Source organism: Lepidochelys kempii, chromosome 1 (genome assembly GCF_965140265.1).
Source record: "Lepidochelys kempii isolate rLepKem1 chromosome 1, rLepKem1.hap2, whole genome shotgun sequence".
Classification (NCBI taxonomy): domain Eukaryota; kingdom Metazoa; phylum Chordata; order Testudines; family Cheloniidae; genus Lepidochelys; species Lepidochelys kempii.
The window spans coordinates 325,314,158-325,332,568 of NC_133256.1; the positions used below are offsets into that span (position 1 = coordinate 325,314,158).

The window sequence follows — 18,411 nt, forward strand, 5'->3', positions numbered from 1 at the left end:
TCTCTGGCAGATTGAGCAGTCCGGTTCGCCAGACTGTGCTCAGGCCACTTTTTTAAAAATGGGACCTTTCTCAAGTTCCGAGTCCCCTGACAAGCCATCTTTTTGAGTGTTTGACATTAGAGACAGCCTTTTATCTATCTATTGCAACTTGTTTCTTAGTAGTTGTCACAAACACCAGGAGACTGTCGGAGCTGCCAGCCTTATCTATACAGGAGCCTTACTGCATGGTACATGAGGACAAGGTGATGTTCAGGACACCAGAATCCCTTCTTCTCCTAAGTAAATTCCTCCTTCCATGCTTCCCAAGAGGTTACACTTTCTTCGTTCTGCCCAAAACCACAAGATCCAAATGAAAAGATGTGGCACACCTTAGATGTCAGAAGAGTGTTGAAAATCTCTCAAGCACACAGACTCCACACGAAGATCAGGCTCCCTACTTGTGCCCTTCCACCGAAAATGCCAGGGACTCAGCGCTTCTAAGTCCTTCATCATGAGGTGGCTTAAACTATGCATTGTGGAAGCCTACAAATCATCATTGGTTCCTGTGTCAGAAGGAATAATGGCACGCTCCATGAGAGCCTTAGCAACCTCATGATTGGAACAAGTGAACATGTCCACTGGAAATCAGTGAAACAGCCACATGGTCTATAGCTAGTACCTTCATTAAGCAAGCCTTACAAGGTGGACCAACTTATTTTCTGCAGAGGCCTCCTTTGGCAGGAAGGTGCTCCATGCAGTGGCTCAGAAATCAAGAGACTTTTGAGTGACTTCACAAAAAGGATGGTACTTCTTTCCTACCAAACTTTCTTTTTCATAACCCTCCCTACTTCTGTTCATTGCTTCCTATTTCAGTGGGAGATGCTGGGCTACAGAATGGAAGATTTCTTACCAATAATTTCCTTTCTGCTATCAGCAGCTCCCATTGTTTTACCCACCCTGGATGGTTCAGTAGTCAAGGGTCAGATATTAAGTGGAATGGTTACCATATGACCATCTTCCTTGGTCTAATGTACATATTTATTTAGTTATCTCTGGAATATTTATTAATGATGTTATGTAAGTTTTATAGTTTGGGAATAACTCATCTGGCAGCAAGCAGGAGCAGAGGGGGCAGGGCCAGACCAGAGGGTGCCAAAATATCGATCCGCCTCCCTGAGCTGTAGAGAGAGGAGAGCACCCCAGAATTGTGGGACTAGCAGAAAGGAAATTATTGGTAAGGAATTTTCCATTCCCCCTGTATCTTGCTGGTTGATTGCTTTATCTTTGCTGTTTTTCAGGTGCCTCCCTTTACATCCTAATACACTAATTTCTGCATGATCCCCCACTGCAAAGTTAATTTTTTTTAAGTACTCCATTAAAAACCTGCCTAAAGTTTTGTGAAGTCCAACTGTGAGAATTCTGCTGCTCAAAAGGGGCAGCTCTTCCTGCTCAGCTTCTCAGCCCATGGTGAGCTGAAGCTTTGGGGGAACTTCTCTACAGTAGGGAAATGTGACGAAAATTCTCCATTGTTGCTAACACCAGATCACCTTTACCTGTGCTAGCAACATTGGGAACCCTAATGTAGATGGGATGCTGTTCTTTCCAAAAAGTGTAGTTAAAAAATACTCTATTTTATGTGAAAAGTTACAATCTTGACCTTTCCTCCTGCCATCCTATCTAGGCTTTTATAATCCACAGAAACAAGAAATATTGATTTGTTTCACACTGGCTAAATAGGACTATTTACTAACACACCTCTTCACCATACAGCATTTTAAAATATTTAAGTGCTGAATAATCCACATGCAAACTTTCAGAGACAGGACCGAGAGCGTATACATATTCCAATCACTTCCCTGAGGAATCTATTCTCTGTGATTGTAAGGAAAATGGAACTAAAATATTTGTTCAGTCACTTGAAAGAAAGGCTTCTGGCCAAAACTTATTTTTTATGAAGTAAATGTAGATTAGGTATTCTGTTCAAATGTATAATTTATGTATTTATAAATGGTATCCCATTGCCTTAGCTCCTAAGTCATCCCACCGTAGCACACTGACAAAATAAAAAAATATCAAAATACAAGTTTGACAAAATTAGATTCTATAAAATACCCCCATATCTGTTAATAAAATAAACTGATGCTATGTAATATTTCCTAGACACTCTACAAATTTAGAGTGAAAATGTAGCAGATTGCTTCTCCAATTGTCTATTTGGCTATGCAAATACATTTTCTGAACTTGCAACCTGTGCTAAATGGCTTACCATTGAACTTCTGGTTCATTCTTCTCACTGGAAGAAGCTTCTTTAGCTGGACAGTTGTTGCCAGCTTCTTCTGGAGTTGTATTATAAACAGTAGCTGGCAATGGTAAAGGTAGGTTAGCAGTGTTATCAATTTGCTCCCCGTTTTCACCACTGTTATACCCATCATTAGCACCATTGTTACTGCTTATACTTCCTCCACCAGCAGCATGAGGAGATACGGTAACCAGAGAAAAGCTCTCGGTCTTGGAACCACTTTTTCTAGCTTCTCGTTGTCTCTTTCGGTATTCTAATAAAGACACCTATGGAAAAAAAATAAGAGGAAAAGTTTACTCATTTTTCTTTACACACAGTTAACTTCTGATTGCTGATAAAATTAAATTGAAATAAAAATCTACAGAGCAGTTCTCTTTACACAACTTCAAATGGATATACCACTTAAATTGTCTCTAAAATATAAGAGGAGGTAAGTTAGTAGGGCTAATGATACTCTTTTCTGGAGATTTACAAAATGATTTACTTTGGTATCTGGTGAATAGAAACAGGAGTACAGGCAGAAGAAGCATGTATTTCTTACCTAGGAAAAGGCGGAGAATGGATCTGGGGCAGTGAGTGTGAGAAGGTCCCACTATGCAGAAGCTGCACTGTTGGGGACTGCATTGTAAATATTGGGACTTCAAGCTACCATATGATAGTGGTGACCATTTTAAACTATTTTATTTTTCTGGTTTTACGCCAATGCATTTGCATTTAAAACAAAACAGAACAGTAGGCTGATGGTTTGTTCTGATATACGGAAAGATTTGCAACATCCGTATTTGATTTCCATAACTTTTTCTTTTAAATAATGGCAATCTGAATTATTTCCAATTCATGCATTTTTGTTTTCAATTAACCCTTTATTATATAAATAGTATATAATAATAAAGTAGAGATTCAGCATAAACAACATTATTTGTCAAAACTGGTTTCATTTCATTACTGAAGAACATGATGTACATTATATTTCTTAATGTTAAAGGTTTTATATATATTTGTAACTTTCGGAAGTCTCCTTAAAATATAAATTTTTAAACAGGCTGTGTTTTCTATGCTTCCTTCTATCCAGGAGGAAAATCTGTGCAAAGCTGCTCTCAGTGTACACCTTTGGGTTTGAAACAAAAAGCTGAAATACTGATATTCAGGCCTGGACAGTATTTTTATTCATTAAGAAATCAGCCTTCTGTGCAAGTTAGATTTAACCCCTTTATGCTTTCATGTCTATTACTGGCAACCTGTGCTGAGCCTTATCTTCATAAACCCCAAACCCAGGGAACAGAAGTGCCATAACAGAAAATGCATGAGATAATGGGGCAAATTCTCAGCTGCTATAAATTGGCATAGTGCCATTAAAAAAAAAAAATTACTGAAGCTACACAGATTTACAACTGTTGAGATTCTGACCAACTGCATACACACACACACACACCCCCAATGGCCAAGATTTTTTAAAAAATAGAAGCTTAAAATTAGTATCCTGAATCCATTTTTGGGCACAACTGATTTTAAAAAATGTTGAGTACCAACAGCTCCCACTTAAGTCATTATGAGAAAGGAGGAAGCGGTTGAACTATGAACATCTCCATTAAGTCTAACAAATAGAATTAGGGCTTGCCTACATATAGAGCACTGCAGTGGTGCAGCTCCACTGCGTCTGGTGAAGACGCTCTATGCCAATGGGAGAGCGTTCTCCCATCAGCATAATAAAACCACCTCCGCAAGTGGCAGCAGCTATGTTGGCAGCAGAAGCTCTTCCACTGACATAGCTCTGTCCATACTGGTGCTTATGTTGGTGTAACTTATGTTGCTTGGTGAGCAACACACACTGTAGGGTAGACATAGCCTAAGTGTTGCCTTATCCTTCATGTATTTACTGTTTTGTAAATTAAGAGAAATGGTGGGAAATTAGAAAAGACTGTGACCAGTGATATGATAAGGGACCCATCCAAGGGAATTCAGGTCACTTTATTTTGAAAAAGATGGATAGCCTCAGCATTTAGTTGACTTGCAAACTGTTCCAATGGTGAGGGCCTCATACTTTTCCTATTAGAAAGGATATGAAGACTGAAGATGCATTCTACCTGGGGAAGGAGTGAGACAGGGCAAGATTAAATGCCTTGTCTTGCCCTGTCTCACTCCTTCCCCAACCCCCACACTCATATAAAATAAGTAAATGGAATTCAGATACTCATTTTACTTAAAGCAGTCCTTTAAACAGACATGGTTCAACTTTTGAAGAAGCTAATTATGCAGTAGAGGAGCTTGAGATCAACAACGTTCTCTGCATGATAACAAAAGGAATGGTCTCTATCTAGGGTGACCAGATAGCAACAGTGAAAAAACGGGATGGGGTGGAAGGGGGAGAGGTGCCTATATAAGTAAAAGTCCCAAAAAATGGGACTGTCCCTTTAAAAACGGGACATCTGTTCACCCTCTCTCTATCCATAACTGAGCTTAGTATTTTCTCCCCATATGGCACAATTCCACCACAGCCAGAGGGTTCCTGTAGGTAGTGCACCAGTGATCTTCCCCAAAGTTGATTTGCTTTCCAAAGTAATTTTTCACTGTCTCTCATTTTCATACTTCATTTAACAATATTTGATTCTTCAGTCGAGATCCCAGTTCCTTGACGTAAGAGCAGTATAACTTGTGCCAGAACAAGAACAGTTCTTGAGGGTATACTCCATATTCTTCATCAGGAAGAAAAGGTCAGAAATGCATTATGTTCTAGAGCTGATGGAATCACAACATGTGCAAGAAAACTGCTTTTCTGGACAGAGACCCTATGCTTACCATTCCTTGTAATGTCGCAGCATCTCTATTACCATAGTATATGAGTGTCTCAGTCTTTACCATCTTCTCCTCACAGCACTCCTGTGTGTTAGGGAAATCATATCCCCATTTATCAGATTGGGAACTGAAGCACAGACTACGTGAGTTGCCCACAGTCATACAGGAAGTCTGCGGTGGAGCATGGAATTGAAGTGTGGCCTTGTGAATCCCACTCTCGCAAACTACTGAATCCTCCATATGTCTAACAAAAGTGTAATTTCATATATCAGTCCAGAATGTGGTAGCTGTTTCTTCATGTTCACCTACGGTCACAAACACTATCAATACACGGCTTCTTGGTCTTCTATCTGCATCCAGAGCTTTCGCAAACATTCTCTTAATGATAGTAGCCAGTCTCAAGGGCCCCCGAGCATACACGTACTTTTGCCTAGGTAATATGTTAATCCAGACTATGTTCAGCAAAGCAGTTCTCTACTCTGAAGATGCTCGTGAATTTAAAGATCTGAGAGCTTGTCTAAGCATGAAACTTATTATAGAATAAGATACGGTTTTAATTTAAAGCAGAATAGTTGTTCTGAAATAATTCCACATGTGGACACTTATTTTGGAATAAGTGTCTACATACGGAATTACTCCAGAATAACTCATATGCCGGATCTGAGATGCACATATAACAACTTGGGAGGAGAGAGAGATATACCAGTAAGGAAAGACTTATCAAGATCTCCCTCTATATATACACATCATTATTAGGCTCTGTTTCCATTTGGAACTGACTGTTTTGTTTAGGTGTAGTCTCATCTACACATGAGGAAGATTCAGAGATTACTGCCTAAGGAATACAAGCATATCCCAATCTGTGAACAGTAAAGCGTGGATTCCGTAATCCCATCAGTTCTGATGTCAAAGGTGCAGCCTGACCAGTCATCCTCTCTAGAGAAGCGTCCTCAAAATTCATGCAAGTCTTCTGGTCTGAGAGTTCTCTTTCAACAGGTGTTGAAGTTGAAATTAAGCATACATTTTTCTAGATTTGATGCCCTTTCTCTTGACCTTCCAAAAGGAAGCCTTGAACTCCCATGTTGTGATACAATTGACTAACATGACAGCAGTATTGTAGATAGATGAGAAGCTCCGTCATCCATGTAGAAGTCATTTCCTGGATTGGCCAGAATCTCACCTAACCTCTATACTCCATGTAAGCAATCAATAACTCAGGTAGGTATTAGAGAAACTACATTTGGAATACTCATTTGCAGTTCAAAGGTATAGCTAAATATTGCATTTGGCAATGTGTTGAAGGCCAAAGCTTTCACAACAAAATGCACTGTATCCACAGAAACAATGGCCATTAAAGATGATACCAGACAAACATCTAAGGATTTTCATGTTCTAGACTGGTGCAATCTGTGGTCTGGAGGTCATTGTACTATATCATGAAGTACGCCTGGATAAAACCACTGTAAACTGGCTGCTTTAAGATTTGACATCTTGTCTTAGTTTCTTTAAATTTTCCTTTGGGAAGAAGTTCCCCTGTGGAGGGGATAAACCATATCTTTTGCTGATGCCACCTCAGTATGTACTATCCTTGGGTTCCTGCATTTGATAAAATTTTGGAGTCTGCACAATGAGCCTCTTGCCCATGTCTGGAAACTCTTAGGCTGCCACAATAATATTGAACAAGTACACACCTATAACTAATTTGATCTTAGAAGTAAGGGACTTAACTTGATCCCTATCTGTATGCTTCTACAAAATGGTCTTAGCTGCCTCGAGTCCAGTTTGGTAATTACTTTTCTCCTCATGGTTTCAAATTTATTGGACAGGAAAAGATTTTCCTGCAATTTTCTCTCAGGATGCTCTTCCTCAGTTTCTACGAATTCCTCTTTTTTTTTTGATACAAAAGGAGGAATAAAGAAATCTGATGTTTCTTTGATTTCTTGTTGTGCTCTTTGGACTTTTTAGCCCTCCTTTGATTTCTTAGCTTTGGTGGGAGAGAGAGGAGGTTTGCAATTTTGTCTGCTTTTCTTGGAAATTTCTCTTGTGTGAAACTACATTTTCTCTCTCATCAGGAGATGAGTAACTGGTATGGTAGACATAAACCCTACACTGCAGTACTTTTGAGAACATTTCTCATCAGTGAGAGGAGGAGGTAGGAAATTATAACTTTTAAAGTATGCTGAACACTGATTTTAGGACTGTGGATGGAGTAGAGAAATCCCTTTGTTGCCTAGGTGGCTATGCCTGGATTTAAAGACAATGAGGCTCACTTAAGCATCAGATGAGGATGAATGGCAGAGTAGTTGCAGGAGTTTATAGCTGTTTGGCTTCAGCTGAGATCAGGTTCCTTTCCTCCTTCTTCAAGGTGCCTTGGAAGGAAAAAGGGCTGCAGTGACATGACTGGGAACAACCATGTCTATGAGTGTCAGAACAACACAGCTCGCCTTCAGTATCTAGCTGCGGATGTATCTCTCAATCTGAGCACAGCCTGGACTTGAATTTCCTTTTCCTGAGCTGATCTGCCATGTTGGAGGCGGTAAAAAAAAAAAGAGAAAAGGGGGGGAAAACCTTGTTCATTACTGCCACAAAAAGTTTGAAAAAAGGAAGAGGAAATCTAGAAGTGCTAATGACTATGGGGGCAGAACTTCTGGCAAGTTGCCAGGTGAGAGACACCCTCATCCCCACTGTTCCTGTTCCCCATTCTGTAAGGAGAGAGAACGGGTACCACTCAACATAGTAACATCTACTGAAGGCATTATGCAGGAGATTTTAGTGCTGGTAATGGCTGACAGTTACAAATGGGCCTATAGCCATACATACCCTAAATGTACTGTAACTGTTTCATTTAAATATTCTTTATACTTCAATCTTTTTTAATAAACTAGTACTATGAGTTTCTTTGTTTGCAGCATATGATTTTTAAGCTGACAGAATCCCTTCAACTATAGTATTGTGATATTTTGGGATAGAAGCAGGTATATTGATTTTCAGGTATGAAAATTAGAGGTTCCTTTTTAAAAAGGTAATCTGTTAATCGTACAATGAATGTAATATCTGCATTGTAATACCTGTAAAAACTGATCAATAATTTGTTTTTATTAATGTGGTTATTTATTCTCATAACAGTTATGCATGTACTGGACTATATAAAATAAATCATGAATGATGCTTAAAGTTGTAACCTTTTTCTTTTGTGGAGGATTCTGGGGTGTGCAATTTCCATCCATCAAGATGTCGTTATTGACAGTCCTTCCAAAGCCAGATGCAATTCCATCTTCTGACGTACAAAAAACAGATGCTTCCATAAACATGCCTCTTGCATCATCTTGAATCAGGCACTTTGACTCACTTATTCTGAATCCACCTCCTACTTCCAATTGATGTGAAGGTGTCAAGTCCCTCAAATTAGAATTCATTGAAAAATTTACACCTGTCCTGTCTGGGCTTTTTACCCATGTAGAATAAATTGTACCCCGACCACACTGAGCAGCTTCTAGTTGGCTGTTAGAATCAGTCCTATCATGTGAGGGGGCTTCCAAGTTTTTATGCAGTGTACTTTGCTCAATTACTTCGAGTCCCAGCTGAAGGTCTGATACAGATTCCTTTTCTCCAGTGCACTGCCTGGTGACATCGGTCCTATTCCTTGGACTAGAATATCCAATAGTCTTTATTTCTTGCAGGCCCATTTCTGTCAGACTGGAATTTCTGAAAGAATTTAGTGCTAGAATTGTGGATGATCTGTCATATCCCTGCATGGAGAGGGGAAAAAAAAAAAGGCATATAGCAGATATTATTTTTTCACAATATAACTTTTCTTCTTATACTACTACATGTAATATAATTGAGACTTCACTGGTGACTGCATCCTTAAAGCAGAATTAAATCCCTTTTAGTTATGGGAACTAATTATTTTAATCAGAATTAGACCACTTGCAGAAAGCACATTTAAGAGCCACGTTCAAAATGATGTTTGTGTTTGTTTTTGTTTTTTTTAATGCCTTCCTTGCCGCCACCTTAACACATGAACATTTAAGGAGAGAAAAACAATCTCATGGACAGGCCAGTTTAAAAAAAATAAACATTTCTCATGTTTCTACTTTTGCTACATATGTTGATAGATATAACATTTTAATCAAATGAAGATTTCTGAATTTGTCTGCAATATCAAAATACTGGTGTTAAATTTTAGATGTCAGCTCTTATGATACAAAGAAATCTCAACAGAAGCACGGTTCCTGGTCCTAAAGAGCTTAAATGGCATATGGCAGGCTCCTTTCCAAATAGTGCGTCACCTAACAAGGCCCAGAGGGTTCCCTACTACTCGGCCTGCCGACAGAGAGGCGGAGTCAATTGCGCAGGGGCCCCGGTAATTTAAAGGGGCTCAAGCAGATGGGATAGATATGTATTTTTTAAATAAAAATTAAGATAAAAAAAATCCAATTTCGTGCTGCTGCTACTCTGTACAGAGCACCATCCCTCACTGTGACAGTAACAGTTTGCCAGAACGCTGCTGCACCTGCTCGTCGGGCAGAATGTCAGCAACAGCAGCCTGGGAACCGTGGAGCTTGCTGCCTCCTCTGGCTGGTCGGGAACTGCTGTGCCTGCCATGCTGGCTCTCTGGCTACAGGGCAACTCTGAAGAGGAACAAGGTCCCTCTGAGCTACCAGATTTCCTCCCCCAAGACTACAGGACTACAGCTCCTTGCCAAACACAAGCCAGCCAGTTCAGCCACCCAGTTGAGCCATCCTAAGTTTCCCCCTTCGCTGTCACTAGCTGCTATCACGAGCACAGGATGAGGGGCCATCTCTCCCACTCAGCCAAGGAACGAGGTGCAGGTTTTCCCTCGGCCTTGCCTCCTCGGAGATCTCCTGGTAGATTTGGTACATCATGCCTGCTGTCTCCTCATTGCTCTGGGTGATGATGTCACACAGCACCAAAACGCAAGTACTGTATTGTATATTTTAACTTTGTTGGTCATATTCAGTTACATCTTGTATATCAGTTTTTTCTTTGTCTTTTACACATGAATCACATGAAAGCTTATGCTCAAATAAATTGGTTAGTCTCTAAGGTGCCACAAGTACTCTTGTTCTTTTTGCAGATACAGACTAACACAGCTGCTACTCTGAAACCTGTAGTGAGGTGTTTAATTAGCCTACTTGATACTTTAGGTGTTTTTTTACTTTGTGCTTCTTTAAATGTTTTATATATTACTTAATATAATTCCATAATGTATGTATTTAATTGAAATATATAATTCAAAACAACAAATTCTACAGCTTATATTTAGGCTCACAATTTGTTTAATACTGATGCTGTAACTGGAAAAAAAAAGTTCAAGCAACGCTACAACTTACTTATAGAGGTTCTAATGTGTTACAAATAGGATAAAAAGTAGTGTCATAAACCTCAGCCATCCCTTTCTAGGGAGGCCACTGACTGTTCTGCTCCGGGGCCTGAAATTGCTATCGGCAGGCCTACCTACTACCACTGACATTTTAAATGTTTTCAGGAGAGAAATGCCATTCTAGGCATCATAGAAGGCTAGTAATTTAAATCTTAAATCAGACACAATACCACCTTATGTAAAAACTAGCTACATAATTAAAATTATACAAGCCCCGTGTCTAAAAATAACCAGTTATAAATATGAAGTATTTGTTTAAATGAGCTTTATAGTTCATATATTCAACTGACATGAAAATTTGACAACCATGTTAATTCTAACCTACTGATGTACTTAACAACAACAACAACAACAACATGTATCAGTGAATATTTTTTTCCACACATTCAGAGGTACATTTTAAGTCATTTTTAAGACTCCCATTAGAATATACAAGGTAAATTTCTCAAGAACTGCCTTTAGCTGAATGTGTAAGACATAATAGTATTAGATGTATGTATAAATAACCTTTACTGATCATTTCTAGACATTTCAGTGCTTAGAGTTTTGGAATTTTTTTTAATATTAACACTAATTAAGGATTGATTATTTCACCAACTTTAACTCTTAAATTTTGTTGCTGGTAATCTACAGAATAATGCACTGTTTATGACTGTCTTCTTCTGAAAGAAATTTCATTTATGTCTTCTCAAATGTATGGATCATGTTGCCCTCTAGTGCCTGTAGTTACAGAGGATCTAAGCTCTAAGTAGGACAAAGAAAGGAACAGCAAATGGAAGGGAAGTGGGAGGATGGGGAAAGAATTAAGAAGGGGGAGCAGATAAGAAGGAAGGGATAAATAAAGAGAAAAATTGGGAATGTGCAGTGCAGAAGTCGACAACCTGAGCTTGAAGAAAAATTACTTGCCACATTTTCACCAGTTGACTGATTTCTGGTTTGTTTACTATTAGTCTTGCAAAACAAGAGATTTTTCTGCTAATGAAGATGTACAGATGAATCAGCAGACTTTTCTACAGTTTCTCACAAAGATTCTTACCTCTTGACTGTAAGCTCGCCTCTTAATTTCTGGGGAACTGTCAGGTGAGGAAATATTCTGCACAAATAAGAAAATTAGTAAGATTCAAGTTCAATCTTAACATAGGGTGACAAAGAAATATGAGAAATAAGAATGAAACAACTTAAGTTTCCATTCTTCAAATTTGTGTAAGAAGTGGTTTTGTTTCAATTTAATGGCATAAAAGTAACTGTTCCGTAACTGTTGTTGACAATAACCACAACATACGAAAGTTACCAGGCTATTAATTATATATTACAATGCAACATATAGAAAAGCACATCTCTGCTTCAATACTGTTGACCCTTCATTCTTTTCAGATTTTGAAAGTAAACTAATAATATCCAGATCTTGTTGATAACTGTACAATTTTTAGGCCCAGATTTTGCAATAAGATTTGTGCAAGTGGATGTGCCCAGAGAAGTAAATGGGGCTCAATACAAGCATAAGAATTCACATAGATGGTTCCGATTGTTGAACCAGGGCCTTTAACAGTAACTTACAGTGTAGTCCTAAAAAGAAAAGGAGTACTTGTGGCACCTTAGAGACTAACCAATTTATTTGAGCATAAGCTTTCGTGAGCTACAGTAGCTCACGAAAGCTTATGCTCAAATAAATTGGTTAGTCTCTAAGGTGCCACAAGTACTCCTTTTCTTTTTGCGAATACAGACTAACACAGCTGTTACTCTGCAAAGTGTAGTCCTAATGAGCAATTTGGGGTTTAACTACATGGCACTGGTAAAACATGCCAGAGGGGTGTGATTTATAAAGGTCCTATAAAGATAATATGTTGCATTCTAACTGCCCCTTGTAGACCCTGCTGGCACACTCTAAAAATCCAAACTAGGTACCTTTTAGAGCATGCCAGCAGGAACTACATGGGGCAGTCAGAGCACAACATGTTAGAGCACTTTACAAAATCATACCCCTCTGGTGTTGTTCCATGTAAACAAGACCTTATGTTCCACAAACAGAAACCAAGTCTGATAATCTTGGTGCTTAAAGCAACTGGCTAAAGAGTTTTAAGTGCAAAACAAGACAGTAATATATCTATCTATATATATAGATAGATATCAGAAAATGTCTTATTTAAAAGATGGGAGGGGGGGAAGAAGGGGAGTACATATTCATGTTCATCTGAAAATCTTACCTCAAAGTGCATGGCATTTCCATGTATACATGGAGTCACAGGGGTAACTGGTGAATATATGGGTTTGTAACCATTCCTACAAGTTTCATCTTCTGCTTTTATCCTAGGAGGAGTAGCAAACAATGACGGGTCTGTGGCAGTGGTATCAGCATGAGTTGGCGTGGCATATGGAGAAGGAGTAGGTGTGGAGGTTTCTGAATAAGCAGAATCCAGTAACTGATAGAGTCTTCGTTTTTTTAGTGGTGTTGTTAGATCTATATGTTAAATAGAAAAAAGAGACTAGGAAACAATATTTTGCTGATCTGATAGTCATTCCTCCTCATTTTGTAAAGACTTGGGCATGAAATAAAGTTATAAATACAACACATTAAATCAGTCAGGCAGTCAAATTAAAGAAATGCCTCTCTCATGAAAAAAGTGTTAAACATGAAAAGTCAACTATAATCCTAACAAATTACTGAAGGCAGCAGACTTTAAGAACTGAAATTTTCAATATTAACTAAAATGATGGAAAAACATTATAAATTACCAAAGTTACAATAACGCATCAGTTACTACATCATGAACATTAAAACTATCAACATGTTTGTAACTTTGGATAGGAGACATTGCACACAGACTTCATATCCCAAGGTTGCTTAGTTTCACCACATTCTCATTCAATAAATAATTTTAAGACTAGGTAATTTTTCTGGGGTTTTTTTTGTGCAAGCAACTCTCCCATTGAAATTAATAGGCATTTTGGATATACAAGGACTGCAGGAATGGGTCTATAACCTGAAAAATAAGTCTGAGCAGATCAATATGAAATACTTCCTCTAAACCAGTGCTACTCAAAGTGGTGGTCCGCGGACCAGTGCCGGTCCGTGAGCCATCAGCTGCCGGTCTGCGGGCACATTGGGAAAAAAAATTGCTGGTCCCCCACATCAGATAGCTTGAGAAGCACTGCTCTAAATCATATTTTCCCTCAGTGAAACCCTTAAAATTCTGAAGAATAAAAGGTATCCATATTTATGTGTAAATTTACACTAGCTGGAGTAATAAACTATAGTACACCACAAATTATTTTCATCCCATATTTCAAGTGTTCTAATATGACAAGAACAAAGAAAAGAGTGCATAATACCCAATATTAAGGAGGATTTTCCTATACTGTCCACTAGAATATCTGTTGTTTATATGGGGCATTTATAGTTTGAAAACCATGTTTCCTCAGTAATTTAAAAAATATTAAGCTACTTCAAAAGATTAAGATGTCTTATAATATTTAGGTGTTAAAAACTTCACCTGGTAAGGAACAGCTGTCATTCAATAATAATGGACTTTTATTTTCACCATTGATCACAGGACTTCTAGATCTTTCTTGAGATGGAGAATTAAATCTGTCTATCATTGTTGAGTTTTCTTCTTCCAAAGCTTGCTTCAACCAACGCTGTCATAAAAAGAAAGAATTTTCAAAAATTAGATGTAATTTCATTTCTAATTGAAACAAGTTCTGAACATGCTACAGACAGTAGAGCAAGTTCTAAACACTGCAAGTTCCAACACAGGATTCATGCTTACAAACAAGAATTGTGATTAAATAAGAGGGAGTTGGGAAAAAAAGAAAACCCACAGAAACAAGCAATTTGCCTTTCGTTTTAAAGCCAAGTTAAGACAAAGGATTCATTACCTTCTTGCAAGAGCCAGTAATGTTTTCCATGGGTTCTTTTCTCCTCCTTTTTTCTGAAAGGAATGGTGAAGTAAAACGAATATAGTGCTTAGGAGTAGAATATACATGTGGACTGTAAGTGAGACCTGGTAAAGAATTCAATTGTGTAGCCAGAACTTCAGGGTCTGTAGTTATACGCAGAGGCCTTTCTGAAAGGCTGTCTATAGGCTTTCCTGTCTTCTCAATCTTCTCACTTAACCATTCACTGACCAAGTGCTAGAGAAAAAGGGGAAAATGTCAGTGCTTATAAAGTTATACATAAGAAATTGCTAAATGCTGCTTACAGAATGGTTTAGTATCTCAACCCTTCTGCATTTGGTAAATCATATATGCTTTTAGGCTCATACAATATATTGATATCTAGTTTTCTGGACGGTAAACTCACAAATCTTTAACATCTAAAGTATAGATCAGCTTGCAATTTCTCACTGATAATTTTCTTCACACTCCCTAAAATTCTAGCTAGCTTGTATGTTTCTTACCATCCTTGACATGGTTCTTTTTTAATCAGCCACATCATCAGTTTATGTTGGATTGTCTTTTTCATAGTGAGTATGAATGAAATGAGTTTTCATTTACAGAAGGCATTTTACATGTTAAAGTGTTGGGTGCAGTTTGCTTTTTCAGCACATTCTGTTAATAGTATATAAAGGTTCATTAATTTATCATCCAGCAAATAGGTAGACTGGAATGAGACTAAATCACATTGTTATTTTAGCCTAACCATAAATCTGTCTTTCTACTGATGGTAACTTAAAATGTTCAATTTACATTTCATCAACATTTAGAAATTGGTTCTTCATTTACTCTATTATCCTCCCATCCCATCTAATAACACTGAGTTTATATTCAGTTACAACATCAGCGCAATTACATACATGTGCAAACTCTTGAGGCAACCTAAAGGCCAAAGATCATCATAATAAAATGCATAGTTTTGATAACTGGTGAAATAATTCAATACAAAAAGATCTAGATGTTAAATACTGCTAAACTAACAAAGTGGAATTGTTTACATGATTTTGAACTAGTGCTGGTTCTTTCATTAACATTCTTGAAAATTTTACGCCGATACTTTGTTAAATTCCTACTGTACTCTTTTTTTTCCTGTTTGTACAGCATCTGGCATAATGAGGTCATGGTCCATGACTGGGGACCATAGGCACAACAATAATATAAATAATCGTATCTGCTGTGAAGTTGTATAGATTGAATGTTCTTAGGACCATACATATTTTGATTCCAGAGTATATTTCAAGACTAACCTCTAAGCCATTAAGCATGGGAAAATGCTTAATATGTATAGGTCTTCATTGTCAGATTTCATTAGTGTCCTGTCTTCAGCTTAATTTATTTTCACGGTTCTAATTTGAATATATTCCCCTCCTCCCAAAAAAAACCCAAACAAAATGTACTCTAAAAGTTGAAATACACCACTAATGGCACTTTCTCCAAAGTGGCTTCTCCACATATATAGAATTGCAAAAAACCCTAAGTCCTACAAGGGGATTTAGCTCCAATCACCGGAAGCAAGAAGGCTGAATTCCAATATGTATATCACTCTTTTCAATAACTTCCAAAAGTGTTGCATTTTGTACTCCAACCTGTATCTCTAAGTCTGTAAAGTGGTAAACCATAGTAGAGAAAGCTACTCCCTCCAAAAAATGGTAAAATCTCTTTACTTCAAAACATTGCTTGAGAGCAGTATCTGCAGAGGCTGTTACACCAAGCTTGAAATGAATTAGTGAAAAAGCATTGATAGAGATGGTTGGGAAATTATCCCACCCCCAAAAAACTGACAAAACCAAACTTTCACTTTGCTAAAAACTTTTTGTCAGAAAGTCAATACTTGAAAAAACATGTTTAAACATGTCCATTTAATTGAAAAGTCATTTTTATTTTTAAAAAATCGACAAATTTTCCAACTCGCTTTAATAACTGGGTGGCCCAACAACTAATCAGAATGCTTAAGTATATGCTTGCAATAAAAACTGTTTTCAAAAAAGAACTAGATAAATTCATAGAGGATAGGTCCATCAATGGCTTTTAGCCAGGATGGGCAGGGATGGTGTCCCTAGCCTCTGTTTTCCAGAAGCTGGGAATGGATCTACCTGTTCTGTTCATTCCCTCTGGGGCACCTGGCATTCGCCACTGTCAGAAGATATGATACTGGGCTAGATGGACCTTTGGTCTGATCTAGTATGGCCATTCTTATGTTCAGTCATGTAGGATTTTTGCTTCTCATTCCCCAGTATGGTACAATATGTCACTGTTACAGCCCTCAATGGGCTATGCCTAAACTACACTTTTTCACCTAAAATTTTCTACCACTACTAATACACTAGAACGGTTGATATGGGGAGAAATGCTAGTGTTGACCACCCACCAGCATTTTAGCTATCCTGTCATTTAGACTTACACCAAAATGCCTTTTTAAATCAAAATCAAAGTCTCTGATCCCCCAAGAATCAAGTCACCTATTTTAATCATTATTTAAATCAGCATGTAGAAAACCTTAATTTAAAACACTGATTTTAATCTTGTTTTACATTTGTATTTTATTTTGCTAAAGAAATGTTCCTTCTCATTGGATGGGATAACCACTAAAACATGTTGCTTTGCAAACAAATATAGACATTGCACTAATATGGTATTCCTTTTTGCTAACCAAGATACACTATATCTACACGTGTTTATATAAGCAATTACATAATTTAACATGCATTATTCAAATTCTTAATGTTTACACATTTTTATATTGGAACATGACAAATGGCACATTTCTTATTTACTAGATGATAATCTTTTTCTCGGGATTTATGTCAAACTGCATCTGGATAGAAACTGGAATTCAATTAAAAGTGTACAATACAGCATTTAAAAATTGTTCTTATTAGCTGAAAATTCCTTAAATGTACTGAATACATTAGAAAAAAAGTTCTAATTACAAAACAAGTTTTGATAAACTAACTAACTGATTTATGAAACAATGGGAGCATTAATTGTCTCTGGTTGCCACTGGCGCTTGCTGGGGACATTTGAAAATCCTACATGGCACCTAACTGTTGCATCTTTAGCCACCTAAGTAGCTTTGAAAATTTGGACCCATGTTCTTTAAATTTTAGAATTAGTAGATCTTATCTTCTCCCACCTGTTTTTTATTTACTTATTGGAAAAGGAAAATAAGCTTTCCTGCTTTTTCAACTTCCAATCTATTTTTCAACTTTGAATGAACTACTCCATCCACATGAAGAAAATATTCTTTCATCTGTTAGCTAAACTGAAACCGAAAGTAGTTAGGGCAAAAACTTCTTTGAACAACAGAAACTGGAAGTACTTACATTTTGAAAATTGTAAATATCCAATCTTATCTCCATTTTAAAGACTGAAAAGAGAGGTACGTAATGCAGTACAGGACACGGCAACATATTTATAAATGCTTGAGTTGACCTCAAAAGTTAAAGATGTGTTTTCTCCCTAATTTATATTATATATAGATATATAAAATTTAAAAAGTACCCTTTAACTTACTAAAATTTGAGGAGGGCTTATTGTTGTGGCATATTTTTTATTTAAAGGATTTTAGCAAATTATACTACAATTAGGGTTTACCATAGGTTGTCAATTTTAAATTTATTTTAAACAGTTATTTTTTTAAAACAGGCAAGTCTATTTAATTTAAATAAAAACACAATTTAAGTAAGAAAAATCCAAAATTTGTATCCACGCTTCCCACAATGACACAATAAAGGAATCTGAGAAAGGACATCTAGAATATTATGGAGTGGCAAATGGACTCTAGTTTCAGTCATTGATTTTTCTTCAGACTTCTCAGGTGTCTTTTACTCCTTTAAGCTTTGGGTCACAAACAGAGAAGATAAGAAACAGCTTCTAGCTTTCCTTCACAATAGGAGCTAAAAGGTGATTTAAAAGGTAGGCATCTGCAGTAAGCAAAGCAAAAATATCCCTGGGGGTTTAGGATATACTGCTTCATTGCTATGCTTTGGTTTCGTGATGT

The 18,411-nt window shown here is 37.3% G+C and overlaps 1 protein-coding gene across 4 annotated transcripts in view; it reads right to left on the bottom strand.

The window, feature by feature from the left end:
- Window positions 1–18,411, bottom strand: part of KMT2E (lysine methyltransferase 2E (inactive)) — a 118,655-nt gene that overhangs the window by 9,422 nt on the left and 90,822 nt on the right. For all 4 annotated transcript variants that reach the window (XM_073328500.1, XM_073328501.1, XM_073328498.1 and 1 more), the window contains 6 exons: window positions 14,355–14,609; window positions 13,970–14,114; window positions 12,683–12,936; window positions 11,515–11,571; window positions 8,254–8,820; window positions 2,246–2,544 (listed from right to left, as the gene is read on the bottom strand). In XM_073328500.1, the coding sequence (XP_073184601.1) occupies window positions 2,246–2,544; window positions 8,254–8,820; window positions 11,515–11,571; window positions 12,683–12,936; window positions 13,970–14,114; window positions 14,355–14,609 (1,577 nt within the window). The remainder of the gene's footprint in view (window positions 1–2,245; window positions 2,545–8,253; window positions 8,821–11,514; window positions 11,572–12,682; window positions 12,937–13,969; window positions 14,115–14,354; window positions 14,610–18,411) is intronic.